The sequence below is a fragment of the Peromyscus eremicus genome, chromosome 8a (assembly GCF_949786415.1).
Source record: "Peromyscus eremicus chromosome 8a, PerEre_H2_v1, whole genome shotgun sequence".
Lineage (NCBI taxonomy): Eukaryota > Metazoa > Chordata > Mammalia > Rodentia > Cricetidae > Peromyscus > Peromyscus eremicus.
In genome coordinates this window covers 30,393,941-30,405,058 of record NC_081423.1, presented here as the reverse complement: position 1 = coordinate 30,405,058, position 11,118 = coordinate 30,393,941, and the positions used below count along the sequence as shown (strand labels likewise).

Here is an 11,118-nt window from a genome sequence, read left to right as displayed (position 1 = left end):
GGACCAGAACTTGTGTCTCAGAAGAAAGGTAACTTGATACCCGGAAGAAGCCAGACAGAGTAAATGAGCACTGTGTTGATGGAGGTCAGCTACCACCAACAGGCTATGCTGTCTGCAGTTTTGCTTTGGGTATTTCTAGCTCCCCCTACTGTTGAGAGATTGAAGGGACTCCCACGGCTGTGGCAATGAGTTCACTATCACTAACAGTAACAAGCCCGGTGGAGAAAGATCACCTGGCCACAAAACTACAGAGGACTAAAGTGCTAGGCAGGAGGATGTGTCTCCGAAGCACCTTCATGCGGGAAGATAAAATGAGACCGGATCCGTAGTATCAGTGAAAAAAAAAGTGAGACCTTAAAAGAAAATTGCAATGTCCCCAAACTTATAATTACACAATTCAGACTTCATCCCCCATGCTTAATCCTAAGAAAAGGTGACAAGTTAGAGAGTAAAGATTCCATCCTCATCATCCTGTGCATGTGACATGTCATTGAGGACACTTTTACGATCTTCAATGTTGTCTGGCCTGTGAAGAGAGGAAAAGGCTGATTAAAAAACAGAAAAAGCAAGATCAAAGGACGTGCTAACCCAGGCTGAGGACACCAGACTCAGATTCTATCCTGCCCAAGCCTCCTATTTTACAGGTGGGAAAACTGAGGCCATAGAGCACAGAGGACTTGGGCCAACCTGTTACAATAAAGAGAAAACAACTTGCTTTGAAAAGTATAAAATCATGATCTAAATGCATTGATGTCTCAAGGGACCCCAAGCTTTGAACTCAGAAAGTCACCTTGCAGGGCCTCTGATCCCCTGCCTAATAAACGCAGCATTGTTAATAAAAGCTGTGGTGCTGATACAATCAATTATTGCAATGATTTATACCAAATCTTTTCATTTATTGCACCCTAAAAGCTATAAACAAAACAGATATTCAAAATCTAATCCCAGAGACTCTTTATATACTCTTAAAAAAATAAAAGCAAGCAGTGAAACACGCTGGTCTATGGGGCAAAGGAACCAAATCACAGGAAGAATGTTGCAAGCACCTTATCTAATTTCCATATTGCTAACCCTCTCAGTGACTCCATGCAAACAACGTGCTTTTGAAATGAGTCACTCGGTGCTACAATAGCTTCACGTGGAGGACACTGTGGCACACGTCCTCTTTCTCATGCTATGCTTCCAATAATGCTCCCTGCTTTTCTTGGTCCTATTTTGGACACACATGTAATGTTAACTGAGACAGAGGTTAATGTGAGTTAAGACTCCACAGCCTTTTTGGCCTCTAATGCAATGTCTCTCTAACCCTGTGTTTCATCAGTACATAAGCACAAGTCATTAAACCACTGAGTAGTATCTAATCATGTGCAGCAGCCTGTATAATCATCGCAACAATCGGCCATGCAAGATGAATTACCTCTTGTGTCTCTTCAAACAATTGGCTGCTGTGACTCTCCCTGAAAAAACAAAGCCACGATGTGAGCAGAGCTCTGTGAACTGCTGGGAAAAGTCCACCCCCTTCCAAATAGACTAGATTGGCATTGGCGAGGACAGCCTCTCCTTCCCCGGGTTGATGATGGTGTTGTTAAATTTTTATTTTAAAATGTTTTTTTATAAAATGTATTTTGGTCATTTTTCTTTCCTTTCCCCAACTCCTCCCAGTTCCTCCCCACCTCCCTACCCACCCAACTTCATATTCTTGTTCTCTCCCTCCCACTCTTTCTTCGTCTCCCTCTTTCTCTTCTTCCCTCTCTCCCTCCTTCTCTCTCAAAACATAAAGAAACCCTGGAAAACAACAACAAAAATGAAAATCAAAATAAACACACTAAAAGAAAAAAAGTCAATAAGCAATAAGACAAAAAACAAAACAAAACAAAGCAAAGTACACACACACACACACACACACACACACACAAGAAAGAAAAAAACATGGAATTCATTTTGTGTTGGCCAGCTATTCCTGGGCATGAGACCTGTCTTAGACTATGGTTGATATATCCAGTGACACTCCATTGGAGAAAACTAATTTTCCCAGCAGGTACCAATTGCAAATAGCTTCTAGTTTAGGACTGGGACTCTATGTCTACTTCCCTTCTCAGGGCTGGGATTTTTGTACAGCTTGAATCTGTATAGGGCCTGTGTATGCCATGTGCAGGCTCTGTGCAGGCTGTCACAGTCCCTGTGATTTCATATGTACATCAGGCCTGTTGTGTCTGGAATATACTGTTTACTTGGAGTCATCCACCATCTCTAGCTCTTGTAATCTTCCTGCCTCCTCTTCCAAATAGAACCCTGAGCCTTGAGAGGAGGGGTTTGATAAAGACATCTTATTTGGGGCTGAGTGTTCCAAAGTCTATCACTCTCTGCACATTGTCCAGTTGAGGATTTCTTTGTTATTTGCCATCTACTGCAAGAAGGAGCCTCTCTGATGAGGGTTGAACAATGTTCTGCTCAACGGGTGTAAGCTATTGCACTTTTCAGTTATTTAGTAACATAACAAGGGCTCATCTAACTTTGTGTGTGTGCATACATGTCTGTGGATATTCATACATGTGCAGGCTTATATGTGTATGTGGGCATCTGTGCACATCTATGTACATGCATGTGGAAACCAGATGTCAACTTTGAGTTTTATTCCTCAGGCACTGCCCACCTTGATCTATGAGAAAGAGTTTGTTACTGGCCTAGAGTTGATGATGAGCTAGGCTGGCTGGCTAGAGACCCTCAGAGATCCACCTGTGTTAGCCTTCCCAGCACTGGGATTACAAGTAAATGCCACAACGTTTGGCCTTTTTGCATGGATTCTGAGTATCAAACTCAGGTCCTCATGCTTGAGTGGCAAAAACTTTACTGATTAACCTACCTCCCCAACACCTCATTTGGGTTTTAAAGCACTTTTTATGAGATATACCAAGAATCATCCAAAACAGCAGCTATGACTTCATATAAGCACTAATAGCAAGCCTCCAGGAAGTTCTGGGTAGTTTTTGCAGCACTCTCCAAGGGCAGATTCAATTGTGAATAATCTCATCTCACGGCTGACTGCTGTGAAGTACCAGTTTTCCTGTTTTATAACAGTAGTGGGTGCTGTGTGCCTGTGCTTTATATGAAAACCATAATGCTTATTTCATAGCTCCTTTTTGCAGGATTTATAATTTTGCTTTTAAGGTGGGGAAGGTGTAAAATCACAGGCCAGCTTCAGAATTTTAAGAAAACTTTGGGCCCTATCCCCTGAAAAGTGTAGGCATGGAAACATGAACATATTGACAAACCATTTCCGAGAATTCTCTCTCCTGAAGGCCACTTGTGATCCCTAAGCAAGCCTGCTCTAAAGGTGCACATAAAGCAAGACTGTTCACAGTTTTACTCCTGTGACACTCCTTGAAAATATATGACAGGGGTTCAAGGGTGTTTCAAACTGTAAGAAAGGAGTATCAGGGCTGGAAAGATGGGTCAGTGATTAGGAGCACAGGATATTCTTCCAAAGGACCCAGGTTCAATTCCCAGCACCAACATGGCAGTTCACAATTGTCTGTAACTCTAGTCCCAAAGGATCTGATGCCCTCTTCTGGTTTCTGTGAGCACCAGGCAAACATTTGGTATACAGACATATATGTAGGCAAAACACCCCCATACACGAAAAAAATAAGTGAATATTGATTTTATAAAGAGAATATCTGGGCAGTGGTGGCACATGCCTTTAATTCTAGCACTCAAGAAAAGGCAGGCAGATCTCTGAGTTGGAGGCTAGCCTGATCTATAGAGTGAGGGCTACAAAAAACTCAGAGAGAGAAAGAGAGAGAGAGAGAGAGAGAGAGAGAGAGAGAGAGAGAGAGAGAGGAGTAACAACAGTCTTTTCTATATAAGGCAGTAACAAAGAGAACAAATTAGGCAAACTTGTGTATGGCATCTGTGTCCTATCAGTGAAAATGCTCTTGGTCCCATTTTTTAATTATCAACGTGTCAGCATTATCAGGCTTTTCTTTACAAAAAAAGCCATTTGGTGGTGACGAATTCACCTGTCACCCCCATGGCTGGGGTGAGGACAGTGAGGGATAAAAGGAAAGAGGAGAAAACAGAAATATCCCCCCTTCATTGACACTCCTGAGTCCCCACAGCTCTTTGATCCACCCACAAACATCCAGTCCTGCAGGTCCATTACATCTGGCCCTGCCCACCTTACCTCGAAGGAGAAATGCCAGAAATATTGACACCATCAGCACAAACCCCACGCAGCAAGCAATGATCAAGATGTTGGTCTGTCTGTTGCTCTGCCAAAATACAGGCAAGGTGATTGGCTGAATGCCATCATCTCTGAAGGGTACCCTGGAATATATCTCACCCCAAGGATGACTTCTAGTTACCAACGATGTCATTACATCTCATGATATTCTTTCTGATATGTCTCTAAGTCAAAACAAACTAAAAGTTCTAAATCAAGTGTAACTTTCCCACTAAATACCCAAAGCATTTTTATTCCCATATTTGTCCCCATCTTAGAGATCAGGCATCTTGGGCTATTGTGCTCAGACATCAAGAGATTAAAAACACAATAACTATGTTTCCACTGTCAAATCTCTTTGCTGGGCACTGCCTTAAGCCTCAGAGCTCTCCATAGACCTATGTATTTCTTTCATCGTTGACTTCAGCTTCTAGATAACCAAATAGAAGGGAAGATAAAGCTCAATTTCAAATTTTCTGTCAGGATGGTTCTGAAGGCTTAGCCTGGGAGCCTAGCCCATCAAAATGTTTCCAGGAAACTTGATTGGCCCTTTCCAACATTGTTCTCTCATAAACACTGCAGTGCAATTTCCCAAGGGAGACAGATATGTGATGTCACCAGGCAGCCTCACTCATTACTCATCACACAGAGCATGAGCATGGACATGAGACCTATCCCTGTCTCCTTGTGATGGTTAATCTTTAGAACTTCATTGCAGTGAAGGGCACCTAGGAGATTTGAGAAGCATAGCTCTGGGTGTGACATGAGAATGTTTCCAAACAGGATTAACCAAGCTGGGCACACCTGCCCTGACTGTGGACTGCACCAGCCAGTAGACTGAGGAGCTAGATAAAATGGAAGGGGGAAAAAGCCAAGAACACAGACATCCTCTTTTCTCCCTCTCTTTCTCCCTTTCCCTTTCCTTCTCTCTCTCTTGTTTTTCCCATGCTCTTTGGCTGCCATGATGTGAGCTGTTCAGTTCCACCATGTTCTCTATGCCATGATGAAAGGAAACACCTAAACCTTGAGCAGAGTAACTTTTTCGTTCTCTAAGTTGTTTCTATGTGGCATTCCGGCAAGGCAACAACAACAAAGCTAACTGTCTCAATTTCTTTTCCTGGTCCTGTAATAAAAAATAGTTAAGAAGCAGCTTAAGGGAAAAAGAATTTCTTCTGGCTCACAGTTCCAATGTATTGTCCACCATGGCAGGGAAATCAAGGTGGCAGAAGCTTGAAGAAGCTGCTCCCATCACATCCACACCCCAGAAGCAGGGAGCATTGAATGCATGCCACCGCTCTGCTCCCTTTCTCCGCTAACACAGCCAGGACACCACCCACAGTGGGTAAGTCTCCCTACCTCAGTTGATATAATCTTTATAATCCCTGACAGGCACATCCAGAGACCTGTCTCACAGGCAATTATGGATTCTGTCAAGTTGACAGTTCATGTCAAGCAGCACAGTAACTAAACACTACAATTAAGCCATACAAATGAGATTTGCCAAAGTGTGGGTACCACTTTCCCCACTAATTTCATTTTCATTTGGAAAGATATTGTTAGTTTTTACAAAAACATATGCTACTTGTGTGGCCATGTAGTGAGCTTGCTATCTTTGGTTTTAAAATGAATACATCTTTTTAAAAATATCTCACTGCTAACTTTGAGGAATGTAAAGGGCTATTGCACTCAGCCAGGCACTCAGTCATCTTAGGAGGACACTCCCACTTCCCTTGGGCAGGCTAAAGTGTTTCCTTCCTCCCTTCCTGTCCCATTCTCTAGTACACAGAAGCCCAGAGTCAGCCAGAAACAGAAGCAGAGACATGACTGTCTCCCAGGAAAGACTGCCTTCACAGATATCTGTGAGGCCTAATGTTTTTATGTGAAGCTACTTGAATCCTTTTTGCAATAAACATACATAAAAGGAAACCTCAAAAGACGCAGAGCCACGGTGAGAGCAGGTGTTGGCACGGTGGTCACATCAATAACACTGGGCGTCACACAAGGGACACTTAATGATTTTACATGTTTTCGTAAATATTTTTTCTTTTTGCTTTCAGAGCATCTGTGCATGTTGAAGTAACGATCGATAGTTCTTCTGCCACGTGTACAAGTTCACAAATCTTTGACCACTTCATAATAGTTACTATGCATGGGCCATTTAACAATATTCTATTTTCCCAAGCCCATCCATGAAAACCTGTACCGGGATTTCTAAAATCAAAGGCAAATGCTTCCAGTACTTCCTAGATCTTTTACCTGGTTGGATGCAACCTTTCTCCACCGAGGTTCCCTTGTGGCTAATGCTGGGGAGGTAAAGAGAGGGAAACAGTTAGACTTCCTGTGGGAGAATTAAAGGTACCTGCTGAAATAGCTATACAAAGCCACCTGCTAAGCCAGAACCATCTATTTAATTCTGCAACAACATCTTTCTGTTTGTATAAGTGGTTTTTGCAGATTTCCTCTGATATGGCTCTACTCAAATGCCCACCTGCTCTCCAGCATGACCCCAGAGGAACGAAACATCTGTACTTTGCAGGTGGGTGAAAGGTGACCCAGAGAATAAGTATTTGGCTTCTGTTTTTCTTTTCTTTCTTTTTTTTAATTATTACAACTTTTTAAAAGGAGATTTACTTTTATCTTATGTGTATGTGTGAATGCCTGCATGTATGTATGTGCACCACATCTGTGTCTGGAGCCCATGCAGGCCAGAAGAAGGCATCAGATCCCCTAGAACTGGAGTTCCAGGAAATCTTGAGCTGCCTAATATGGGTGCTGGGAACTAAACCTGGGTCCTCTGCAAGAGCAGCAAGTGGTCTCAATCACTGTGTCTTCACTCCTAAAATATCTTTTTTTTTTTTTTTTTTTTTGGTTTTTCGAGACAGGGTTTCTCCGTGTAGCTTTGTGCCTTTCCTGGAACTCACTCTGTAGCCCAGGCTGGCCTCGAACTCACAGAGATCCGCCCACCTCTGCCTCCCGAGTGTTGGGATTAAAGGCGTGCACCACCACCGCCGGGCTAACCCCTAAAACATCTTAAAGATTACATTTTATTTAGTGTGTGTGCATGTGGGGGGGAGGGGAGGCATGTATGTGCATATGCACACATGCAAACCTGCTTGCTTGAGTACCCAAGTATGTGTGAATAGCAGAGGATGAAATATGGGAATCATTTCTCTCCTTTTACTGTGTTGGTCCTGAGTATCCACTCAAGTTGTCAGGCTTGGTGGCAAGTACATTTACCCATAAGTCATCTCGACAGACCTGGCTCTGACTTTTCTAAAAGCCCTGGCCATGCATTCAAAACTCTTATCCAGCAAGGAAAACTATCCATCTCTCAGTTAACAAATATTTGTTAAGAATGTATTATCAGCTACTCCGCTAGCTATACCCTAGACCTGTTGGAACTTACCACATAATGCATTAAAAAAAAAATCAAACTTAAATAATAACATAGTAATGTTTTGGTCAATGATGAACCCCATACCTAACAATAGTACCATGAGTTATTACGGAGTCAAAAGATTTGATCATCTAATATGTCTTGGCCAGAAGAATGTCACTGCAAAATGCATGGTTCACCTGTCTGCTGCTGCTGCTGCTGCTGCCACCGCTGCTGTGAACCTGCTGTGCCACCAACTGCATGAGCATACAGCAAAGGCAGTTCTGTACTTGACAGCAGATGGCTGCCATGGGCATGTTCACTGTCCTATGTCTTTTATTGTTATTTTAGAGTATAGGCTTCGTACTTAGAATGATATGTTTACTGTAATACAATATACCCTGTTCCTCTAGCAGCAGCCTCATACACCTTGTGCTGACCATGTCTCCTGACTGCATCTTTTTGTCCTCATGTGTTTGATTTGTTTCCTCCTCATACACTATACTGTGTGTTGTGTGTGCATGCATGCATGCATGCACATACATGCATATACATACCATATATACATATGTATATAATGTATATACCATGTCCATGTACACATAATGCATAGACATACCATGTGACTGAGGCATGCAGTAAGCTACCCATTTAGTAATCTGGAAGTCTACTCTATGATGGTATCACAAGGGTCACCTTACTTTAAGACACCTCATCATTAAGCATCATGGAAGGTTGATAAAAACAGCCATCCAGAACTACATGAAGAAAGAGTGCAGAATATCCCACAGTGAACCATGAGGCTGCAGACTCTTTGGAAGGGTCAGGAAAACTCTTATGAAAGAAGACATTAAAGCTGAAACAAAAAATTCATAACCAGTAGCAGAGGTCCAAGGATACTTCCCTCCAGGATCTCTCAAGACCAAAGCACCAACTGCTTACAATGCTGAGGTGACTGCACCACAGACCTTATGCCCCTTGGGACATTGACAGTATGCCAGTGGACAGAAGGCAGAAGATTGATTTAGCCTACCAGACCAAGAGCAATGATGGATGTTCACAAGCTGCTGAGGAAGGTAAGCCTAGGCAAGACACTCAGCTCAAGAATAAAAGTTCAGCAATGTGTCTATGAGAATGCACCCTACAGGCACAGAGTCCCTATCTGCCTGTCCAACATGACCTAGCACATACTCAGTATTCAATAAATGTTTGCCAAATTGACGACTAAGAGGAGGTAAGGTTTTGCAAGAACTAGTTGGGCAAGGAATGGCAGTGGGGTGTTTCAGACAGATGAAACACACCTAGCCAAGCCATGGAGACATAAAGCAGCAATGGCGTCCATGCTGACATGCAAGCAACTGTGAAGATGCATCATGAGGGACAGGAGTAGCCAGAGATTACCTCGTGTGCAGGACCCAGCTGTGGAGGGCTTTATTTTAACATGCTAAGACTCCACTGGGTTCTCAAGCCATTAAAAGCCACAGAGGTGTTTATGCAGGATAGAGCCTAATCAGGACAAAGGAACAGTCCAGAGGGACCTCATCTGATTCAGGGTCTGAAGTCCTGTGCTGGTAGACAGGAAAGGTAAGAGACAGGTTACAAAAATGTTTGATGGGGATAGGAAATTAAATATGGGCATTAAATGTGGGCTACAGATTTAAGAGCCTTAAGTAACTCCAAGTTCCCAATGGAGATGTAAGACTACTACCTAACTATTGAGAAAGACTGAAGAGGGAAGGGCAGGGGTGGATTCCCGAGGGAGACAGGTTATGTGACACACTCAAAGACACAGTGTTTACTATACCAGTGGGACACACACACCTTTTATGTGCCACTAAACAGCTGATCTATTTGAATCTGAATCAATTTTGTAAAAACAGTACAGCCAGAGATACCATACTCTTGGGGAATCATCAGTATCCAGCAAGCAGTTAAAGTCTTCAGAACATACATTCCATGAGAACAAGGGAAATCCTGGTGAATATCAGGATTAGGAGGTGGGCTGGGGAGGTGGAAGAAAAAAAAATAGGCAAATAAACAGAAAAGACCAACAGGAAGACTAAAAAGTAACAGCCATGCAGAAGCCAGAACAGAGAAAAGCATCCAAGAAGAACACAATATGATCTTATAATAAAAATACCACATTTAAAAAAAAAAAAAACAGAGAGCTGGTGAGATGGCTGATTGGGTAAGAACACCTACTCTGCAAGTGTGGGGGCCCAAGTTAAAATCTCCAAATTACTAAAACCCCCAGGATTAGAGGAGGGGGTAAAGTCAGGCAGATCAGAGAGCTAGCTGGCCAACCAAGCAGCCTGGCAGAACCAGTGGGCTTCCTGTCCAGCGAGAGACCGTGTCTCAAGGCAATAAGGTGGAAGGCAACAGAACAGCAGCCACCATCCTGCTTTGATTCCCACATTATGAGTGCCCAGGTACTTGCACCCATGTATTCACATGCATGTACACAGGAAACATGGAGACGGGGGCCTGAGTATTAAAGGATTCAGCCTAAAAATCTCTGAAATCAATCACTTGTATTTTCTCCCCAGCTTTCTAGCTCTTGAGACTAAAGGAGAAGGTTTTGTAGTATGCACAATTGGTTTCAGAGAGCTTATTTGTTCTTTGGGGAAAATGGGTTGTTGAATTCCAGGGAACAAAGAAATGCAAGAAGGAAAGTCAGTGTGTTCTCATCCCCTCCAACTATCCTTGCTGTTTATTTTTCTGTTACTGTCTCCCACAGCTGGAAATTGCAGGTAAGAATTCAAAACTTCTGCCTTTGTTCTGCCAAATCCTATTGTACTGTAATCATCCGTGATGGATCAGCTTGAAATTGAGGCCATCACACAGAAAGCCAGCCTGGGTCAGTGTTATCAGAGCTAATCTGTTTTAAATTGGAATGGTCTAACATAAGAGACACTTTGCAAACACCAGCACTGGGGTATGATACCAAACCGCACCTCCCCCCCATACACACACACACACACACACACACACACACACACACACACACACACTTTCATAAAATGTGGGAGGCCACATGGGGCATACTCCAAGGCCACCGTGTTGTACATGAAACAGCAACAGGATAGAGATCAGTGGTTACTTTCTTCCCTGTGAAATGCAGCCATGCCAGCCATCTGGAATGGAGCTGGTGTCAGATCCAAAGAAAACTCCATGTCCCCAAATTCCAAAAGACAGGAGGGACAAAGGGGTATCTGTGGTGCCTGTTAGCATACCAAAGTGCATGCTGGCCTCCTTCAGTTCACAGGTATATGTTACACATTTCAAAGTCCATGCTAGCATTCTACTTCTCACCTCCTCCTCTACCCTAAACTGCCACCTGCTCACGAGCTTCCCCCCTCCCCAACTACTCATTCTCCTCATAACTCTGATCTCTCTCTCCCTCTCTCTGTTCTGTTTCTGCTTCTCTCAGGTCCAATCTGCTGGTCATATTCAGTCTACTTCTTTCTCTGTCTGCTCTGGACTCTTTCAGATGCCTCTGGCTGTCCTCTCTCTCATATTT

The 11,118-nt window shown here is 43.2% G+C and overlaps 1 protein-coding gene across 1 annotated transcript in view; it reads right to left on the bottom strand.

The window, feature by feature from the left end:
- Positions 1 to 365: 365 nt before the first annotated feature.
- Positions 366 to 11,118, bottom strand: part of LOC131915977 (T-cell immunoglobulin and mucin domain-containing protein 4-like) — a 28,435-nt gene continuing 17,682 nt past the window's right edge. The window contains exons 6-9 of the mRNA XM_059269284.1: positions 6,479 to 6,525; positions 4,184 to 4,271; positions 1,418 to 1,457; positions 366 to 526 (exon numbers count right to left, since the gene is read on the bottom strand). Of these exons, the coding sequence (XP_059125267.1) occupies positions 442 to 526; positions 1,418 to 1,457; positions 4,184 to 4,271; positions 6,479 to 6,525 (260 nt within the window). The 3' untranslated portion in view covers positions 366 to 441. The remainder of the gene's footprint in view (positions 527 to 1,417; positions 1,458 to 4,183; positions 4,272 to 6,478; positions 6,526 to 11,118) is intronic.